The sequence below is a fragment of the Calliphora vicina genome, chromosome 5 (genome assembly GCF_958450345.1).
Source record: "Calliphora vicina chromosome 5, idCalVici1.1, whole genome shotgun sequence".
Lineage (NCBI taxonomy): Eukaryota > Metazoa > Arthropoda > Insecta > Diptera > Calliphoridae > Calliphora > Calliphora vicina.
In genome coordinates, this window is record NC_088784.1 from 19,355,087 (window position 1) to 19,378,431 (window position 23,345).

General features: G+C 32.6%; 2 protein-coding genes across 2 annotated transcripts; one reads left to right on the plus strand and one right to left on the minus strand.

Moving 5' to 3' along the window:
* Positions 1–68: 68 nt before the first annotated feature.
* On the plus strand, positions 69–1,923 carry wash (washout). The gene has a single exon (XM_065514299.1). It carries the CDS (start codon positions 164–166, stop codon positions 1,694–1,696), a length of 1,533 nt encoding a protein of 510 aa, XP_065370371.1. The 5' UTR covers positions 69–163; the 3' UTR covers positions 1,697–1,923.
* Positions 1,924–5,222: 3,299 nt separating this feature from the next.
* Positions 5,223–22,833, minus strand: PRAS40 (Proline-rich Akt substrate 40 kDa). The gene is made up of 4 exons (XM_065511036.1): positions 21,849–22,833; positions 6,206–7,574; positions 5,962–6,140; positions 5,223–5,891 (listed from the first exon to the last, which is right to left on the minus strand). Exons 1-4 carry the CDS (start codon positions 22,224–22,226, stop codon positions 5,778–5,780), a joined length of 2,040 nt encoding a protein of 679 aa, XP_065367108.1. The 5' UTR covers positions 22,227–22,833; the 3' UTR covers positions 5,223–5,777.
* Between the last annotated feature and the right edge of the window lie 512 nt (positions 22,834–23,345).

Genomic DNA, 23,345 nt, shown 5'->3' on the forward strand with positions numbered 1-23,345 from the left:
AGTTGGACTAAACAACAACTACAAACCACAATAAAGTGATAAAAATAAAGACGGACAAATCTTTGTTTTACTACAATAATTGCTTAAATACTATTTGAAATAATTTAGCAAACAACTTAAAAGAAAAAAAATCCAGTCTACCGTCCAATTTTTTTAAGCAACAATGTTTAAGGTGCCCATTATACCGCCTGATTTACGTCATGAAGAAACCATAACCCAAGCAGCCTACGCCCTTGATTGTCTACAAAATACAATTGTTACCATTTTTGGACGTATTGATAAACGAATTGAAAAAAATAATGTCAAAGTAAAAGAACTGCAAGAGCGTATAAACAAGTCCCAGGCTAAAATTAACAGTTTGCAGGGTACACGCAAGGCCATACACATCTATGCACCGGCTAGATTTCCGGCCACAGCTATATTCAAGGATCTGCCAGTAACGTTTGAACAACAGGATGAAAAAATAGCTGATATACCAGGCTTCAAATATCAAGTTGAAAGTAAATTGGACACAAATTTGCCCAGTCTCAATGAGAAATTAATATTTTTTCATGTAAGAGATCAGAATAGTGTGAAATTAACAGCGGAAAATAGTTTGACCCGAGAGCGTTGTAACATTAAACAAAATCAAGATTTGGGTAATATGCCCTCAGACTTAAGATCTATACCATCGGTATTATTATTCAATACTGACTATAGTGTATATGACCTGGATGAATGTGATAGCGAGTCGCAGGGACACTCGGATGCCTGGAGACGTGCTAAACTCTTTAAAAACAAACGACAACAACTTGGCAGTAATCAGCCAAATTCAGCTAAGCAAATTTTAGAACCAGCTCCACATTCTTTAGCCAATCGAAGAAATGAGAAGTTGACACCTTCGGGCGGTTTAAAATACACACCCAAATTAAGTGAGGCGCCTGAACTTGATTTGCCATTGGATTTACCAGACTTGCCAGGTATAGCCGATGACTTACGCTACGAAAGTCAGGAGGCTAAACAAAAAATTGCTCCCTCATTGGCGCTGGTAGTAGAAAATCTACCCGAACTGACGGAATTAATGAAAGATAATGATAAGAAGGAGCACATTCCTATCGAACAACAGAATAGTAATGCCACAACACCGCCTCCACCACCACCGCCGCCACTGCCTGTTGTACAATTTACAGCTCCTCCACCACCTCCTCCACCCCCAGCATTGCAGCAACAAACTACCCAAACCAAAACAGATCCTACTAACAAACCAAAAACTGTATCTCCTACGAATACCGATACGCGCTCCGAGTTAATGGCTGCCATACGAAATGCTGGCGGCCTTAGAAAAGCCGCTCTACGTAATACTGCTGCTGCTCCTTTAGCTGCTAATGACAACGATGTAGTCGATAATACACGTCCTCAGAATGCTTCTACTAAAACTCTAAATTCCAATCGCAGCTCACAGGGCGGTGATCTTATGGCCGACTTGCACAATAAACTATTAATGCGTCGTAAAGGCATTTCGGGCTCTAAAGATAATCCGGACACTAAGAATGTGAACAATACAACAGCAACAAATACACCTAGCGGCAATCCAGTTATATCTCGTCTTTCAGCTTTAATACCACCACCGCCTGTCACAAAACGCACAGCTCGTAATACTGCCAATACCTCGGAAGAGGATGAAGACGATTCAAACGATACTGATTGGGTTGATTAAATAATTATAGTAGTATGTATAATTTCTATAACAAATGTGCCTTGTGTGTATAAATGCTAATAAAATATCCATTTAAATTAAGTGAAACACAAAATTTGTAATAAATTCATAAACACAAAATAATTTGTTTTTAAAATATCTTTTAAAAATTATGTATTTTAAAATATCTTAAAGATTGTAATTTATATTTCAAGTAGGTATAAATAAATTCCACATCATAATTGAAATGTATTTTTATTTAGAACTTAATGATGGTTTACAGGATGTTTTTGTCGCATCAACTCTTTAATTTGTTTGATTTTTTCACACTACGAATCTCCAGTCCAGCCGTTGAACACTATAAATAAAACTTCGGGTACTAAAATTAATGCTAAAATGAAGTCAGAGGAAATTTGCGTCAGAGCAAACAGTTTACCCTCACCTTAGATGGAATTGATGTACCTTGCAGTAGATTTTAACAAACTGATGCAATTTAATAACCACGGTCGTCTATTAGAAAGGCAAAACGAATTTCTGGCATGTTTCGCTAAATAATCAACACCTTCCTTACGGCGGTACGTTCCACACATTTCTGCACTGGAGATTTGAGGACATGGTCTCTCGTAGAGGTGATGTGAAATGGACACACAAATCGTGCGATTTGACACCGTTAGACTTTATCTTGTGGGGTTTTCTAAAGTCTCAGGTCTATGTAAATAAGACACGAACTACAGCCGCCCTCAAAGCCAACATAACCCATTCACAATAGTATAACATTAATTTAATAACAGCTAAATTAATGCATAATTTTGAGAGAAAGAAAACTTTAATTTTTTAATCCTAATTTTTCAATTTCATTCAGCAAACATAAATTATTTAGTACATCCATAGATGTTGTTGATAAAATTTCATTGGTTTCTTCATCTTCGTTGATGTCTCCTGTTGAGCTCTCAATGCTTAACAAACTCGACAGCTACAGGTGGCTTCTGTTGCCACATGCGTCTGTTTAACTATTTTGTAGAGATAAGGGGATCGGACGTATCAGTAGATCCGTTAAATATGTCCAAAAGATTATTCGATCGGCTGTTTTTACGAGCGTAATGCAATCTGTCAGCCTTATAAATTTTGTGACTGGACTCAGCATCTGCTTCTTCGAAGTAACCAATCGGAAGCACAGTGTTGTCAATAATCTACTTGGAATGTATAAGCACTTTGTGGACTGTAGCTGTCATTGGCAATCAAGGATAAAGCTTTTGGAAAGCAGAACGTCTCAAATTTTGTGGTTTTCAGAGGAAACTGGCATGATAAACAAATAAATATAATTTTAAAACGGTAAATTAATGTCTGATCAACGCCCGTAATGTTAGCAAAGATTTTGTGATCGGTGAATGCTATACGCGCAGTGTTTTCGTCATTTGTGCGGCCATAGCCGCCAACTTTCGGCATAGCAACACAAAAAAAAAGATTGAATATTCACCCTTATCGTGGTTGGCGTAAACGTCATACGCCTACGACAGTTTCGTACTAGATTAAAGAAACAGTTTGCATTTTAGCTTTAATCTAGTACGAAACAGTCGTAGGCGTAAGACGATTACGCCAACCACGATAAGGGTGATTATTCTTTCTTTTTGAAACAGCCAATATGACGTTTTCAGATCGAGTTTGGTATTTTTGCACTTCACATTTGTAACCTAAATGTAATATGAACTCGAAAAATCGAATGCAGCAATGGGCTTAAACCATATTCGGGGTTGTCATAGTCGGAATCGGTTTTGAAAACGACAAATGTTTGATTTGATTTGGTTCGAGTCGAAATATTTAAAGCTTTCCCGTCAATAAGTGTTAAATACAAATCAAAGGAGACTTCCACAATTTTCAAACAACTTTTTTTAAAATGGGTCAAAATCGGGAAAAATATTTTTTAACCCGAATTTTTTTCACCAAAAAATATTTTTTTTTAATATTTCTTTCACTAATAAATTAAAAAAAAAATTAAGAAGCAATTTTTAAAAAAAAAAATTTTTTTTTTAAATTTTGTTCACCTAAAAATATTGAAAATTTTTATTTTAAAATATAATTTGGTGAAGGGTATATAAGATTCGGAACAGCCGAATATAGATCTATTACTTATTTTAATCAAATTTAAAGATATTTCACCAAAAAAAAATTTTTGGTAAAATTTCTTTCACTAATAAATTTAAAAAAAATTAAAAAGCAATTTTTAAAAAAAAAAATTTGTATTAAAATTTGTTTCACTAATAAATTAAAAAGCAATTTAAAAAAAAAAAAATTGGATTAAAATTTGTTTCACTAAAAATTAGAAAAAAAAAATTGAAAATTTGAAATTTTTTTTTTTTTAAATTTTGTCACCTAAACTCCAACCTCGCTATTTTTTTAAAAAAAAAAAATTGTTAAATTTCTTTCACTAATAAATTAAAAAAAAATTTAAAAAGCAATTTTTTTAAAAAACATTTGGATTAAAAATTAGAAAAAAAAATTTTAAATTTTTTTTTGTAAATTTTGTTCACCTAACCTCCAACCTCACCGAAGCCTCCAAATTAATTACAAACATGATTGGTACATCAATATATCGGATATAGTCCTGGTTCGGTGGCTACTTAAAATCGAGACACATATTTTTCCAAAAACATTTTTATTTAAATATTTATTTATCTTAAAGTAATTCAACTTGAGAGATACATAAGATTCGGCAGTCGTGGTTTTTTGCTTATATCTCAGCTATTTGTGTTTGTTTCAAATAATTCAAAAATGTTGTTGGAAATTCGAATCCGCAATGGTCCAATTTCTGTTCAAATATTATAAACTCCAAATATGTTCACAAAATTTTGTTTAGTAAAAATTTAGTTTAACAAAAAAATAGTTTTTTAATCGTTTCTACGTTCCCCCAAACTCCCCGACTTTAGAGGCATACAATATTCTCACTTAAACGTAATGTTACCCTATGTCTATACACCTGCTAAATTTTTGTCATGATAAACGTCAAAATGGTTGTCAAGATAAAAAAATTATCAGGTATAGTCACCATTTATTTGCATTATTACTTCGTGCTTTTTTTTAGTGCTTTTGCTTAAACAACAAACGTCATTAATTGTTATGATAATTATTTGTCTGGTATAGTTAGTTAGTTACGAATTAGCTGCTACAATTTTATTAACCCATTAGCGAACACAACTCCATAAATCTATATATATAAAAATGAAATGGTCCATGTATGTATTGTCATCACGTGAGAACGGCTGGAGCGATTTGGCTGATTTTTTTTTATTCGATTCGAAATTTTCAGGGGATTTTCAGAAAAAAAAGAAAAAATTCCGGGTAAAACTCGGAAATTCTTTTTTTTGTGAGTCCAGTCAACTGCAATAAAAAAGCTCCCTAAAGTATGCAGTACAAATTTAGATATTTTTTTTGCAAATAAATAAGAACAGGCAGGAGAGTATGCGGGTTTGAGAAACTTGAAGAACTAACATTAGTAAATGCTACCGGGCGAAGCCGGTGTCGGTCAACTAGTATTAAATAAAAATATAAATTTATTATATAAACATTTATTTAAACATATTATTTGTATTATTTTTCGTTAACAAAACACCTTAAACATAATAAAGATGTTTAAATATGAATTTTATGCTGTTGGATTTGATTTATTTATTATGTAGGTATTAATATTTAAAAAAAAAATGATGAGCATGGTCAAGTTGTGGGGTTTTTTGTAGTTGTTATGTTTAAACATTATAGTCTATAATATTAATGCATCAATAAAAAAAATATATAAAATTTTTTATGAATTTTTGAAAAAAAAAGTAGAAATATTCTTAAATAAAAAAAATTATTCAGTTCTAAAAAAAAGAAAGAAAAAAAATTATTACACATAATTAAACTTAACATAAAGACATCATTGTGTTTAGAAAAAAAGTAGTAACTTAAAACTAATATTTTGTTGCTGAAATAGCGTCAGTATGAAAAAAAAAAAATAATTAATTAATTAAAAATGTATAAAAGTCTTCATAGATTTTGAAGCTATTATTAAATATGTAGACAATTAATAAAAAACATCATCATCATCATCGTAATCATTATGTTGTATTTAAATTTGTGAACGCAAACGGGGTCTGGGTAAATCACCAAACACCGCCTCTCCATGGACACTTTTAGCTAAAGCTTTAATGCTGGCCGCTATATCAACATTATTGTCAAGTTCCTGCAAATTGTAAATTTTATTACGATTAATACAAATAGTGTTTTAATAAAATAAATTAATGTAAACATACATCTTCATCCGATTCTAAAGTGGCCATATAACTGCGTCCAACAGCTAGCGGAGAGTTAGCTATTTCTATAGGTAGACTTTTAGCAAAATTTGCTACTTGTGCTGCGGTTTTCGAATTTATGCGTCTGTGGGGGGTTGCAGTCATGGCTATTGGCATTGAGGTATCCAAATCCAGAGCATCTAAAAGTGAAAATTTGATTTTTAAATCTGACTCTTGTTTTTTTCTTCTTTTAAATTCAACCTACCTTCAGCTTCTTCAGCATCATCACTCTCATCTAAATCGCTCATATGGTTTTCCGGCTGTGCATTAATATAACTTAAGCTACGCTGATAGCTGTTGTAAGGTGGCAGTATTTGATGTGGCACATTTTGTGGCTGCTGTTGCTGCGACTGTAAAAGACGCATTGGTGATGGTGGATATTGTAAATACATCGTACGATTCTGTTGCTGCTGCTGCTGCTGCTGCTGTTGGTGTTGGGGTGAAACTATGTTGCTGCCATCAACACCCTCCAATTCGAAGAGACAATCGTCAGCGGTTTCGACAGAGGGTGTTGAATATTGTTGCTGAACTGTTTGCTGTTGGCTGGCAAATACATTGTGTTGCTGCTGGCGAAATGTGGGACTATTGCCCACACTCATGGGTATAGCTTCGGGTGTAGCTGGTGGTGTATCGAAATTTGACATTTTACGATTCAAAGCTGAGCTACTAACACTGCCAACAGTGGTTGGGGTAGTGGAAGTGGCTATGCTGGCCGTTGACGTCACCCCTGTTGTTGAGTGAGTATTATTTGCTGCAGTAATTATGGCACTTGTAGGTGAAGTAGGCGTGGCAGTCATAGAATTTCTCACATAATTCTCTCTATTCAAATTATATATAGTGTTCGGTGGTTGTATTGCAGTTGGTGTAGTTGGGGCCGTACTAAGTTCACGACGACTGGAAATGGTATTACGTCTGCGTGCACCGGCATACGCTAAATTGCCACCATTATGGCTGACATCTAGTGCGGGTGGTTGACGTTCGAGCCACTCGTTGGCCTGCTGCTCGGGTATGCATTGTATTAGCGTCACTAACATTTGGTATTCCTGTTCAGACTTTTCACGGAAACTTTTCAGCAAAGCAAACTGCTGGGCCGTATAGCGCTGTATGCGCTCATCCGTCTCGGCTATTTCTCTTTGCAGGCGTTGCTGCAAATTGCCCTGCAATTGCCGTAAGCGCAATTGTTTCGAATCCAAATGGAGGTTCGTCGAAGACGATGTTGCAAAGGAGGTGGACATTGAGCCGATTGTTAAATTGCTGTTTGTATTTTGATTATTTGCGCTAACCACATCCATTTTTGGATGATCCATTATCAGTATACCGAAAGTATCGGAGAACGCTTTGTCTGATCGTTTTTGGGATAATTCCTCGTTGTTGGTCAGCAGACCACAATTGATGAGATATTGTGGTGGACTATTGTGCAGACGTTTGGCACACAAGGCCACATTGCAATTGCTGCAGACACTCAGTTGCCACAATGATTTTGATTGTGCTTCGGTAATTTCCAATGTTAGACTATAGATAAGATCCCTTTGACTAAGGACGTTTATTGTTAAATCGGGCACTGGTCCAATGGCCTGTAAATGGAATTTAGAAAATAGTAATATACATTATTAAAAAGGTGTTTAGAATTTAAAAGTTTTTAGAAGAAATTTTTAAAAAAAATTTAGATAAAATACTATGGAAATGACTTTAGAATAAAATCATATTTCCCCCAATGCTCTTAATGTAAGTGCTTTTATTCTTACTTCTTTCTCTTTTAACATATTACTTGCCTCTACATTTATTTATTATCAACAACATTACTTCAATTGATATTTGACACTTCATTAAAGTAAACAAACAATTAAATAACATTTTATAATTAAAATTTAATTTGTCACAAGTACTCTTCTATATACGGTTAAGAATTAAAAAAATAAACAAATATTTTGTTATTTATTGTGGTTTTGTGCTTCTGTATAATTTGGCTTAAAATATGAAATTTATAAATAAGTTGTACTTAAATTGTTTAGATATAACAAAGATGTTTTTCCTCTAAAACCGCAGATACTCTCGGTTTCAATTGTTTATTATTATACCCTTTATTATGAATGTGATAAGGGTATATATAAGTTTGTCATTCCGTTTGTAATTTCTGCTAGATTAATCCGCTGAATCCGCGGAATTTTCTTTAGACCAATCGATCGTATTATCTTCAGCACATATTTCACTTGCCCGCCTACCATTTAATTGATAAATAGCAGTAGAGTCTCTTCATAATGATGCGTTCACACCTTGGAAGGGGGGTACCGCGACAAAGCGATAAATTTCCACTTCTAAGTGGGAAATTACATCTCTTTGCCAGAATATCCCAGATATAATAATCTGGTACACCTTAGTGACTGACCCTGTATTCAGTCCAAGTGTGGAATGTCTCGTCATATCTGTAAAAAAAACCTATACCAGTTCACGGCCCTCCGACATTTTAGTTTGCAAAATACCACATTTGTCCGGAAGTCTGAAAGATACACCCGGCCTTTTCCGTTCTATATAAAAGCCATCGGTGAATATCAGAAGATCATCATTCACACGACAGACAGTTCTACGAAACGGCATGAGCCGAGTTCACTAGGCAACGGGCACTCAACAACCACTAATGTTACAACAACTACCAGCAGATCATAGATATGTATATTGATAGATTTGAAGGGGTGTGTACTATAAGAAGTAAACTTCCACTCGGAGGCCCATAGGAACCATTGCGATAACCATTAGTAATATAACTATGTGTGAACTAGATGTGAAGAGAATGAAATTGGAGAAAAAAAGAAGTCAAGTGATATAAAATGAAAAACCCAGACCAAACCAGTAAGAGAGCTAAATTAGGCTGTGCCGACTTATATACCCTTCATCAAACTATACTTTAACATAAAATTTTTTAAATATTTTTAGGTAAACAAAATTTAAATTGTTTTGGAATTTTTTTTTTGTAATTGTTTTTTAATTTTTTTGAAAAAGTTTTTTCCAATTTTTTTTTTTGAAATTTTTTTTTTTAGATTTTAAAAAAAGTATTTAAAAAAAGAATTTATGACAAAAAAAATTTTTTGATGAAAAAAAAAAAATTCGGGTTAAAAAATATTTTTCCCGATTTTGACCCATTGTAGGTCCAATTTACTAAGCTTTATATACATCGTTGCAAAAGTCTTTGAAATATCTATCTTTAGATATCCATATTGTCTATATTAATGACATAGTAATCCAGATATAGATCAACAAGTAAGAGAGCTATATTCGGCTGTGCCGAATCTTATATGCCCTTCACCAAATTATACTTCAATATAAAAATTTTAAATATTTTTAGGTAAACAAAATTAATTTTTTTAATTTTTTGGTAAAATTTTTTTTCCAATTGTTATTTTAACATTTTTTTTTAATTTTTTTTTAAATTTTTAAATTTAAAATTTTTTTAAAATTAAATTTTTTTTAAATTTAAAAAAAATAAAAAATTTTTGGTCACAGGTCTTTGAAATATCTATCATTAGATATCCATATTGTCTATATTAATGACTTAGTAATCCAGATATAGGTCAAAAATCGAGGTTGTCTTTGGTTTTTTCCTCATATCTCAGCCATTTGTGGACCAATATTGAAAGACAGACGGACATGGCTAAATCGACTCCGCTATCTATAAGGATCCAGAATATATATACTTTATAGGGTCGGAAAATTATATTCTGGAAATTACAAATGGAATGACAAACTTATATATACTCTTCTCACAAAGGTGAAGGGTATAAAAATAGGCCAAAAATCGAGGTTGTCCCGGTTTTTTCCTTATATCTCAGTCATTTGTGGACCGATTTTGTCGATTTTAAATAGCAAGCGAGCCGGAAGAATTCTCGATATATTGATGTATGAATCATGTATGTAAGTTATTTGGGGGCTACGGAAATTTGATTTCAACATACAGACGGACATGGCTATATCGATTTCGCTATCTATTACGATCCAGAATATATATACTTTGTGGGGTCGCAAATGAAAAATGTAGAAATTACAAACGGAATGACAAACTTATATATTCCCTGCCACTAATGGTGAAGGGTATAAAAAGGGCAGGAAATAAGTATAGACTGGGATTCTTAGAGTCCTGTCGCCTATTCTTCTGATAAAACCTAACAGATTACCTAGATCACATCTAGCTATATCCCACAGTTCAACATGGAATCTTTCCCCCATTTTTGCCTGAGACCCTGTAATCCAGAACAGTTACAAATAATATGTTCCACTGTTTCTAGTTTCTCAATATCCTCGCACAACCTACAGCAGTCCTGTGCTCACATATCCCATTTACCAATGAAGGCTCCAATTGAGCAATGACCGGTTATCATTCCTACTAAAGACCTGAAACTTTTATTATCCAACCCAATTAGTATTCTGGTTACCTTTGCATCCAACTTTGACCAAATAGCCTTGGACACCCTGCAATCCGTCCTACCACACCAGGATTGATACCTAGTGTCCCGGAATCTTTCGAAGATCAACCTCATTTCTCTGTATGTTACAGTGCCCTGGTACTCTTACTGTCAGCACTACGTTCGAGAGTACCATATGAAATTTCAAAGCCCTCAGTGCTGACTATCTACATAAATTGTCGCTATACACCCATCTGTGACGTGTATCCTTATCAAATACCTGACTTTCCAGATCGCTAGGATCTCTGCCTGGAAGGCGCTGCATTCGTCTGGGAGTCTGTATGACACTTTGATGTCCTCATCTAATACATAAACTCCGGCTCCAGTGCCAGATTCCATTTTGGATCCATCAGTGAAAACTTCAACCCGTTCAAATTCTACCCACTCGTCCTTACTTGGAAACTTGGAATTGGAGGTGAAATAGCGAAGTTTAAACTCGTTACCCTATGGTCAGAAATCCCAGTAGGGATGCTAGCCTGATCAATTAGACCTACCTCGTACAAAATTTTCGTGTGACCATTTTGGTTCCATCAGTGAAAACTTTACCCCCTTCAAACAGCTGTTCAAATCCCACCCACTCCTAGGCCTAGGTAATAGGCCTTACAATCGACACGTAAATTCAGTTTGGCATTGAGACCCCTTTTAAGCCTTTCCTGAGTATTCTTCTTCCATGATATTTTGTTATCAAGGAAGGTCCCTAAATACTTGACTCCATCTGATAGAGTAAGCTAAACGCCGTCTATTTTCGGCAAACTAAAACTTTCTACCCTATATTTTCTGGTAAACCCCCTTGATCCCTTTGGTCACCTAGAGCCACTTGCATGATTTCGCTGATTGTCGAAAGAAACATTCCCTTGATCAGAAAGACAACGTCTGCGTAGACAACTATCTTCCTACCCTTAGATTCAAAGAACTTGAGAGTAGATTTCACCGCTAGTAATCATAACTGGGGAGACAATACTCCGATGTACCCCTGGTAACTCGTCTTCTAATCCTGTCATCCCCTGTTTGTGTTAAAATTTTCACCAAGCATGGAAACTATCCAAATCACCAGGAAGTCCATAACTCCGAGTTCAACTAACGATTCTATCATTGCATCTATCCTAATGTTATTAAAGGCTTCCTATATGTCCAAAAACGCAGCTAAAGTATTTTCCCTATGCTCTAAGTCGTGCTCAATGCAACCCACAATCTCATGCAGCGGACTCTCCACAGAATTACCCTTGAGGTAGGCGTGGTGCTGAGCATTGCTAATGTGATGGGTCTAAAATTCTTTGGTTTCGATTGGAGAGCTTTACCGGCTTTATTGCATATATTCTAATTTTATTAAAGGCTTCCTATATGTCCAAAAACGCAGCTAAAGTATTTTCCCAACCTCATGAAGCGAACTCTCCACAGAATTACCCTTGAGGTAGACGTGCTGAGCATTGCTAATGTGATGAGTATCTATATTGCTCCTATGATAAAGATCTATCAGTCGCTCATGAGTCTTCAACATAAAAGACGATAGGCTGCTGATAGGTCTAAAATATTTTGGTTTCGAGTGGCAAACCTTACCGGCTTTAGGTATAAAGATTAACTTTACCTCTCTCCAATCTCTGGGCAGATACCCCCCCCTGAGACATCTGCCGGAAATATCAGTCAATAGAAATAATGCGTCATGTGGAATATTGCATGTGTGGAATAACCCATCCGGACCCGGTGATCTATACGGGTGATTTAAAATAAAGATTAAAAATATTTTTTTTAATTTTACTATAAATGTTTATTTTGTTTAAAATGCTCGGGTAGGTCCGACTTACTATTCCGTTGTATAGGTATGGATATCCATATTGTCAATATTAATCACCTATAAATCAATCACGACTACCTCGATAGTCGTGGTTTTTTGCTTATATCTGAGCGATTTGTATGTCGATTTAAAATAGCAACTGAACCGGGACCGTTCAACATACATACAGACGGACATGGCTATATCGACATCAAATTACATATTTTCAGTTTTTAAAAACTTTACCTACCACCTTCGTAGCTACATGTTTGTTTAATGTTATTTTGTTCTTTATTTTATTTTTTTTTTTTTTGGCAAAATTCCTATTATTTTTGTTTTGTTTGCTTTTTTCTTCTCTACTTTATGAACGATAAAAATCGTTAGTTAAATGTATAATTATGTCAATTTGTTTTTGTATGAGTGCGTAAACAACTTAAATTTTAATTTGATTACATACATTTAATTACATTTGTTCATTTAACTTTATCTCTATAAAATATTTAGGTGATTTTAAGGCATAAAAATAGAAATTATCATTTATTAAGGCAAATAAAAATAAAAGTAAATAAAAACAAACATATTCCTTTATAAAGAAATTGTTTATCATGTTTAGAATGGAATGACATAAAGTAAATAAAAGTTTTCTTTTAAAAGTAATTAGTTAAACATTTGTTTTGCTAGTAGTTATTGTTTCAAAACAATAACATATATAAAATTTTTAAAAAGTATTGCTTTAAAAAGTTCAATAAACTTTTTGGCAGACAGCTAAAAACTAAACAGAGTAATAAATTTATTATAAATATTTATGCTATAGATATGTATCATCTGTATTAGGGTATCTAAATTATTCGATTTTTCTTTTGTTCGAATAAATAAGAATAAGAGATTTCAACTTGTTCGAATAATATAAAGTTGTGTCTTATGGCTCGATTATGGATGGCAACCCAACTTCAGTTGCGTTGCCATCTGTAATAACCAGGGAAACCAAAATATGCAAATGCATGTTTTTTCTGGTGAGTCTAATGAGCACATGGATAAGATATTTACACGTTTCAGAACTATTTAAGAATTTTGGCATCGATATTTTAGTGCATATTTTTGCATATTTTACCCTTAAATACATATTTTTGCATATATTTGTTTTAAGAGCATATTTATGTCATATTTTGCGTTTTTAGAGCATATTTTACTGTTTAATAGCATATTTTGAGTTTATCAAAAACAAATTTTGTCTTAGTTATTTTTCGCTGTTGTGTTACAGGTTTTTACTTCCTTTGTTTAAAATTCAAAATTGAAAAATAGATGGCTTTTCACCAAAAAAAAGAATTTTTTTTTTAAAATTTAAAATAACAATTCGAAAAAATATTTTATCCAAAAAATGAAAAAACTGAAAAAAAATGTTCACCTAAAAAAAAAAAATTTTTTCCAAAAAATTCAAAAACTGAACAAAAATTTTTGTTCACCTAAAAATAGTTAAATTTTTTATTTTGAAGTATAATTATGTGAAGGGTATATAAGATTCGGCACAGCCGAATAGCTCTCTTACTTGTTTTAATATAAAATAAGCACTATTCTAATAATAGCTCCATCTAAATATCAAATTTTAGTTCTAATTCAAACTTAACCGTTCTAAGTGTTAAAGAAATATTGTCTTTTAAATTTGCTCCTGTAACATCAGTTGATGTCGAAAGAACATTTTCTATGTACAAAAATGTTTTCAGATTCAATAGACAACGATTTTTATTTGAAAATTTAAGTAAATTTTTTTTGGTTAAAAATTATGAAAAAGTTTGTTTTTTTAAGAGCATATTTTTTAAATTTTAAGAGCATATTTTAAAGTTTTTACTGCATATTTAAAGCGCCTAAAACGCTTTTTTTAGAGCATATTTCTGGTTTCCCTGGTAATAACATTTAGGCAACTGACAGCTATCATTTCTTTTGCTGAATTGGCAACCAGAAATTTGTGGTTGCCCTCTGGCAACGTAACTGAAGTTCGGTTGCCATCCATTATCGGTCGGTCAATTACTTATGGTTGCACAGTTTGGTGGGAGGCAATGAGAAAAAGTAGTTATAGGAAGATACTCAATAAAGCTAAAAGATTAGCTTCCATTGACATAAATGGCGCCATCTGTAGCACACCTCAGACAGCAGTGGATATAATACTAAACGTACAAACCTTTAGAATTTTTAAATTTTTGTTTTTAAATTTTTTTTGGTGAAAAAAATTCGGGTTAAAAAATATTTTTCCGATTTTCACCCATTGTAAGTCCAACTTACTGTGGTCTTAGATACGTCGTTGCAAAGGTCTTTGAAATATCTATCATTAGATATCCATATTGTCTATATTAATGACTTAGTAATCCATATATACGTCAAAAATAGGTCAAAAATCGGTCACTGCTCCATTGGGGCCTTCATTGGTAAATGGGATATTTGGACACAGGACTTTTGTAGGATGTGCGAGAATATCGATGAGCTGGAAACAGTATAACACATTTTGTGTAACTTTCCTAGATTACAAGGCCTCAGACAAAAATTTGACCAAAGTTGGATGCAATGGCAACTAGAATACTATGTAATTGGCTTGGATAGGAAAACGTCTTTATAATTCTTTATTAGGAGTGACAACCGGTCACTGAAAACTTCCAGGTTTTATAAGTGGATAAATCTGTTTTTTTTTTTAATGGCAATTCTCCGGCAGAATTCCGGTCTATACTTATTTTCTTTCTCTCAGGGATTTCATTTCTTTTACGTCTCACTTATTTCATTTCTTCTTAACAAGGTCTATTCCTGAAGGATATCACAATTGATCCAATGGGTCTCCGAGTGAAAGTGTATTTTATACAACCCTTCTAATATAATAAAATCTATTTGTGCACTTGGGGTCAAGTCTCTTTAACTTCGGACGTCATACAAATGTTCATCATTAGTAAAATGTCATATTTTTGAAAACTGAAATTACTGAATACAAAGGGTCTTTCATTAAGAGCTTCCTATCTTTATATTTAAATGAAACAATGTGTGTGGGATATCATCAAAATTTGTTATTCTTTTAAAAGGCTTTTAAGGTTTAAAAGGATGTTCCATGACTCTGAGGGCCGCTTTGGTTGTGGCTTATTTGCATAAACTAGTGACTTAAGAAAACCCCACAAGAAATAGTTTAACGGGGTCAAATTGCACGATCTCGGAGCCTAGATCACATCATCTCGACGTGAGATGACCATGATCTCAAATCGATCGTGCAGAATATCCAATGTGGAATGAGCTGTTTGGCGCGTAACGCCGTCCTGTTGGAATAAAATGTGGTTGGTGTCCATATCATCTAATTCAGGCCAAACAAAATTTGTATTCATCGACCTATAGCGCTCGCCGTTAACGGTGATGGCCTGGCCAATGTCGTTCTCAAAGAAATACGAAATACTCTGCCAGCCCAAAATTCACACTAAACAGTGACTTTTTCGGGATGCATTTCCACATGGATCTCATATGGATTTGTATGGTCTCAAATTCTACAATTTTGTTAAGACATACCCATAATTCCTTCAGAAATCTTAAAAGATCAAAAATACCATATAGGATTGTTTATTAATCATAATTTTTCAACCATCTCCTCTTCCATTTAAATTTATATTTAGGTTTGAGAATGATTTGAAAAAATTAGCAAACTATTTTTCTCAAATCAATCTCAAATGAAATTCTAATTTGAAACTCAAATCTTTCCCCCGTAAAAATGATAAAATAATATGAATAAATAAATAAAATGATTTTAATACATTATTTTCTACAATGTTGATGTAGTTAATAAATTATCTTAATTATTCTTTCGGTTTTTGGCCGAAAGCAACTCGCAATCGTTCGGGAGCTTAGATCCAATTGCAATGGGAACGAATTCTTTCAATATTAAACAACTGCTGTTTCTATTTAAGCCAAAAGAATATTTAGAAAAATAAATTTAGTTTTAGAGAATCATGTTTGATACCAACAAATGTTAAATCGTTTGACTTTGTGTTTGCTGGGTACGTGACACTACATATAAATACAACATCACCCACTAGCCCCTCTTACCGCCCCTGAAAACATATGGTAATGGTTATTAAAATAAAAAAACGTGTTTATATGAATTGCCCATTTTTTTTTATATTGTGTATTATTATTTAGCCTACTAAAGAGCTCGGCAAATAATTTATACATACAAAATGGTATTTGTATGAAGATGTATGAGTGTATGTGCCCAGCGGGAAAAAAATGCAGTAAAGAGGGCCTCCTAAAGGCCTTTTTTCAAAGACTCAAAGACACCCAGATGCATTGCAAAATCGTTTACATTTTAAAAGCCGTGTCATTGGGAGCCAAGGCCTTGTATAACCGTTTCTGTTAGAGGGTTGATAGAAGGCGTAATTAAAATGTCATATTAGAGCGTGTTCCGTTGAAGGTATTTAAGGAGACCTGTCGCGTAATGCCTCATAGTACGTCTAGATAGCAATTTCTATTAAAAGTTCTCAAAATTTAAGCACAATTGATGGTCTACTGAATCAATCTTTTAAATAGGTTTATAGGGAAAATATTCTTAATGAATTCATCATAAATGCACTTTAAAGAATCACGTGTGTAGTATTATATACGAGGGTAAGTCAAAAAGTCAAAAGTTTTCAATAAATCACAGGTTTTTGGAAAAAAAATATTTTATTTTTTATAGTCTCCTATGAGCTCTATACATTTTGTTCAACGTTTCTCCAATTTTTGTATCACTTCCAAAAACTAAGATCAAAATAGGTATTTTTGTGAGATGATTTCATTGTTGGATTCTAAGCTCTTTCCGCCGAGACATTTCTTCAGGTTTGGAAACAAGAAATGTCAGTGGAGACTAAATCCGAAGAATAGGAAGGAAGAGGGAACACTTCGTAGCCTAATTCATAGATTTTTGTCATGGAAACTGCACATGTGTTTACCCGATTTGTAAGCAAACGCGGCAGCCATCTTGCTGAAAGCTTTCTCATACACAAATGATCACAAATTTAAACCACTGAGACATATGAGATGCTCATGGCTTCCAAAATCTCTCGCATGAATCAATCTCCGATCGTCCAACACCGTATCGTGATTTCTTTGAATTGTTTCGGGTGTAAAGACCTCAACTGGGAATCCAGAACGTTCGGCTTCTTCGGTGCTTGTAGGAACACTAATTTAAACCACTGAGGCATATAAGATGCACATGGCTTCCACAATCTCTTGCACTTTCAATCGTCCAACACCATGTCGTGAATTTTATACTCTTTACCTTAGTGAGAGGGGATTTATAAGTTTGTCATTCAGTTTGTAATTTCTACATTTTTCATTTCGGCCCTATAATTATATATATTCTGGATCCTTATAGATAGCAGAATCGATTAAGCCATGTCCGTCTGTCTGTTGAAATCAATTTTCTGAAGACCCCAGATATCTTCGGGATCCATATCTTCAATAATTCTGTCAGACATGCTTTCGACAAGTTTGCTATTTAAAATCAGCAAAATCGATCCACAAATGGCTGAGATATGAGAAAAAAACCAGGACAACCTCGATTTTTGACCTATGTCTGTCATTACTATAGACAATAAGTAAAAATCGGAAAAAAAATTTTTAACCAGAATTTTTTTTTTCACCAAAAGTTTATTTTTTTGCTAAATATAAAAAAAAAATTTAAATTTAAAAAAAAAAATTTAAATTTAAAAAAAAAAAAATTTAAATTTAAAAAAAAAATCGGTGCTAGTAAGGAACCCAACAAAATTCAGTAAATCACATTTTTAATACTGAAATATATGGTGCAGAGTTCCTATAATATTTATTTGAGTGATGGGTTTTTCCGCAAAAAATAATGCTACGGGTAGTCAAGTTACGAGGTAGTCTCCTAATAATGTCTGTTAAATACAAACTAAATGACGCAGATTGTTCAAATTTTGACAGGAGTCAACTGACAGATGCCTCTTGATAGGAGCAGTGTTACCATTTAAGTGCGGGAAATTCAAGTAGACTAACTCTTAGTCCGATTTGAATGAAATTTGACATATGCAAAGAAGTATTGACGAGTTTCAGTTTTGAATTTTGACCGCATGGGCCCACCAGGGGTGCGGCCAGGGGTCCCCAAAGTAGGACACCTCGGGTATGTTAAATTTTTATAACGATCCTATTTCTTCGTCTGCGTATCTCCTACAAAAAAACCCGTTGTAGCTATCAATTATCTCTTATGATTTAGGAGATTTTGGAATTGGAAAATTTAATTAACATTTTTACCCACCCTACTCCAGTTTTTCGATAACAGCATATCCAAATATTTGCCGATTTTAAAAGAATTGTTTAAAACTCGTGACTGACACCAAAGTAATATGCATTTGAATTTAAAATTTTTAAAAAATACTAAATTTTTTTTGATAGCTGAGTTGACAGCCCTTGTCGAGTGAACTCGGGTCATTCCAGTGCGTAGAACCGGCTGTCGTGGGAATGAGAAGAATTTTTACCTTCTTCTGATTTCATGTAACGATTCACTTATTAATTTTTATTACTCGTGTCGTAGATAGTAAAAAAAAAATAAATGTTATCCTTGTAGAATATAGAAACAACACATGAGAGTACATAATTGCAAAACTATTTATTTTTGATTTTTAAATAAAGGTTTTTAGACCTTATTTTGTAATGCCATTTTGAATGTGCATGAAATTGCAAGGAATTGAATTTTAGAACGATAAGCAAAGTACTTCTTTCTGTAAGATTTTTTAGAGAAAAGACAGATTGGAATGTGTAAATAGTTATTTTAGAAGGCCTACAAAGTGAAGCCCTTGTAATTTTTATCGCTGGTTAAGTCTGTCTATCTCTGTTTATATTTAACAGACACATCTACAAAAACTGTTTACGTTTTTATTTTGGTTTGGTTAAAAATTCACATCGGAAATTTTTATTGTTGAGTTGTTTTTATTATAAAAAAAATATGTATTTTTTTAACTATTGTTGTTTTCATTTTCGTTTTTTCCTTATTTTTATTTTTTTATTATGGTTTAATTTATGTATTTGTGTGTATGTTTATATTTTGGGATTTCATTTGATGTTTGTTGCTTTTTATCGTCGATTATATTTTGTGCTTTAATTTGTTTACAATTAGAAGAAATAAGCAAAAGAGTAATACATGCATGCATACATACATACTGTATGTAGTTGTTTTTGTATTTTTAGATATTTTCTGCGAAAATAGAAATACTTACATACATATGTACATGTGTATTATTGTTTTTAATTTAGTTCATCATTTATTTTTTTTTGTTTTCTCTTTCTTTTGGACATGTTTAATTTGTTATTTCTTTTTTCAAATCAAATTTTATTTAATATTACAACATTCACACATACACATATGAATATTTTAAATTTCATATTAAATAAATAATAAATTCTTTAAAATTTTAAATGTAACTGTATTTTAAAGTATGTATTTAGTTTAAAACAGAGCGAAAGAAAACATCCTATTTCTAAACAAAACATTTGTTTTTTTATAATTATTAATTACAGTAATTAAAAGTTTTAAAAGTACCTACTAACAGCTAAGGCTTTCCACTTCAAATTTACTATTATTATTGGCATATTTTAAAGAAAATAATATAATAAGTTCTTTAAACAATCCAATTTCAGTAATGAATTTATAAATTTGTTCAATGTCGTGCTGTGACAAGTATTTAAGGCATACAGGTTGTTGTGGTCCGAATATTTTTACTCTAGCGCTGTTGAAAGATGGGTAATCGTAAGTATGTGCTTTATGTTGAGTTGAGTATTACATGTGGAGCATATTGGGGACCTAATTCTATCCAGTAAGTATTTATGGGTTGCAATTCTTATTTGTACAATTAGGTTTGTTACCTTTTTGTGACAAGATTTAGAAAAGTTAGGTTTATTACCCATAGGATTCAAGTTTTTGTAGCCATATTGACAGTCACATTATTTACGACTTTTGAATTATGCATAAAAAGAATAAATTTAAAATATAGACTTAAAATATCACGATTTTCATATGTAGACAAAGTAAGTAGAGGTCTTCTGCGGCTGCAGTATCTGCATATTCGTTGCCCGGAATATCAATATTCGAGAGGATCCATCCATAACAATTTAATTTTGTTGGAGTTATTAATGCAAATTAATTTAATTTCTAATTTGAGTAATGAAATAATCATATAATGAGTTTTTTATCACATCACAACCGAAAGGCTGTCAGTGCTTATGACAAATTTTGATTGGAGTTGAGAAGCTGTAATGTTGGAACAATGATAATCAAGAATGCCACTACTAATGTCTTTGTCATCATTATGTACCTCGACAAGGTGATAAAATTATTTCATTTTGACGCATCAGTGAATATTAATTAATTTCCATTCATTTTTTTGTAGATATAGGCTAATGTTGAAGAAGATTTGTTTGTACACAAGTGATGCAGACGAGGACTTTAGAAATGTGTTATTTGAATCAATAAAATTAAAACATTCCAGCAGCCATGGTAGTTTGGAGGGAGTTTTAACATAATTGTTCGGAGAAATCAATACATTTAAATAAAGTGAATTTAAATTTTGCAGTTCTAGTGTGATTTTATACTTTTATTAGTTCGTTGCATTTTATTGCGGCATACCATTACTTTAGGAATTTATAAATACTAGGATCGCCTGGTGGCCGAAATTCGACCACTTTTAAAATGCTTTTTACCACTTTTATGGAAAGAATTTTTAAATATTTTTTATATTGTGCACATCTAGAGAAAAAAGCTTTTAAACCGTATATGTTTCATCAATATTGGTGGACAATAACATACTTAAAAGTGTACCACAAAAAACGTGTGGCCTATTTAAATACATAATAAGATGTGAGTAATAAAATGCTGTCCTGATGGCATTCCAGCATCAGCAAATATATTTTTTATGAGACTGGTACAAAAAGCTCCAATACTGCGTCTAATTCCTGCTTGATAATAATGGAAGCACCAACTTTTAATTGTTAACGATAAGGTGGAAAACCTGGTAAATCCAATGAATTCAAAAATTCTGTGAGCTAATTAACAGTGTCATATTGATATGATACAAACCTCGCCAGGAACGTGGATTAAAATATATGCATTCAATGCACCAAAATTTTTATTTTTCGCAGCCATTAGTATCGCTATTTCAGCTAATCAATTGTGATTTAAATAATTTTGCGCAATGTTTGGGAAAATATTTGAAACTAGTTCTTGTTTTTTTGGTGCGAAAATTCTAAAGTAAACGGGCAAGGTGATTAAGACAGTAACACGATCAATATCAATTTATCCTGTTTCGTAGAAAATGCATTGGCCGATGGATTTCAACCAAACTTAACATAAACCATATAAGTTCCAACACCTACCTTGTGTATAAGTTTGGTGGTAATAGGTTGACGCATTTGAGTTTGATTCGGCGACATACTTAAGGCCAAAATCTCCTCTTTTTTTAAATAGATATGTATATAGAAGATAAAACTACACACATATTGTTCAATAAAATAAAATTTTGCCATGGGGCAATAGATAGTGAAATGATAATTTACAAAATCATCGTTTTGTATAATAAAAAAAATATACCTATATTGTATTAATTTTGTTTATTTACCTGTTTAAAGAAATCCATGCACTGTGAATAAAATACAAAATTTCTGGGATATTTTTGTAGAAATGTTTGCCTTAAAACATTGGTTAGTGAAAAAGACTCGTTGTTCATCACGTCGTCGTTACTGGGTTTCGGAATTGAGTTGTTATTGGAAGACGTTGCTGCTAACAAAGTGTTGTTGCAATCATTAGACGATTGTTGCATAGCAACAGCTGCCACTGCTGCTGCATTATTCTTCTTTAAGTCAGCTGTTGCAACATCAGCAGCTGTTGTTGCAACCGGCAGTTGCTGTTGCGACACATTCTGCAATTGCTGCTGTTGCTTTTGTTGATTATTACTTGTTGTAGCAATAAAGTTTAGACATTTGCACGAGATCAACATAATTATTTTTATTTTTTTTTTTGTATTATATTAGAGATGGAACAATATAAAAACACTAACACAGAGACACAAACAGACTTATCTATATTTTATATGTAATATATTCTTTGTTAGGAGTATTAATTATGGCCACTTTTTTTATTATTTTTTTGTGTTACAAAGAATACTTTTTTTTACTTGATACTTATTCACTTGTGCGTTTTACTTTTCTCGTTTTTCCTCTTTCTCGTTATATTTTTCTTATTTTTTCCTCTTTGCTCTTACACACCATACTTTTTTTCACGTAAATTTTCTTTTATTTTGGATGGCTTTTGAAATTACGTTCTATCTTGGTTATAATTCCCTTTATGCAAATTAATTGATTTTTAATTTATTTGTTGGTTAATTTTAACGCAAGTTTCTTTACAAAAAATTTAATATTGTTTTAATTCCAGCTTTTTTCTTTTATAAAAAGTAGGAATTTTATGTAAAATGTAATATTAATGCACAATAAAATAGAATTTAATTTTCTATTTTTCTTCTACACCACACAAAAAAATCTTGATATCTTTCTTTCCAAAAACACCGAACGAAATTCTCACTCGTTGAGTGTTAGTTATTCAGCGATTTTCTTGGCGAATCTAGCGACTTTGAAAACAGTTTAGGGAGAAAAATTGTGTTTTATTTAACACCATAAATATCGCGGGAAATATGTATGTAGCTCTGGTAAAAATTTGGTAACAATCCGGAGTGGCGCCCTTAAACTAAAGTTTAACCTAGGCATTTGATTTCAATAATTTATTATTAAATACTTTGAATTTTAAATAAAAAAAATGCAGCTGTTTTCTACCGTTTATTTGCACAGATTAATTGGTTTTGATAAAAAAAGTTGTCAACACTGCAATCAACTATTGATTAAAAGTAATCAAAAATTATAAAAACAATACTGTAGTGGTGAACTCAATTTGTACAACTACAAGTGCAAGTGGTGAATTGTTTGAGGTATTGTTTTTGTTTCTTCAAATACAGTTAAACCAAAGAAAAAATCGTCCCGTTCGGCGATGATTCGAAAACAATAAGCTAAATTCGGTAACCTTACATCTTTTAAGGTAATACTGATAGCATCTTTCGCTATTTAAA

Bases quoted from the DNA above. Each gene is read 5' to 3' on its own strand.
- PRAS40 (XM_065511036.1), bottom strand. From the start codon at position 22,226: ATGTTGATCTCGTGCAAATGTCTAAACTTTATTGCTACAACAAGTAAT. The intron at 7,575-21,848 runs GTAAATAAACAA...TTCCATTTACAG, and splicing joins GCATGGATTTCTTTAAACAG to GCCATTGGACCAGTGCCCGA. The intron at 5,892-5,961 runs GTATGTTTACAT...TACAATTTGCAG, and splicing joins CTTTAGAATCGGATGAAGAT to GAACTTGACAATAATGTTGA.
- wash (XM_065514299.1), top strand. From the start codon at position 164: ATGTTTAAGGTGCCCATTATACCGCCTGATTTACGTCATGAAGAAACC.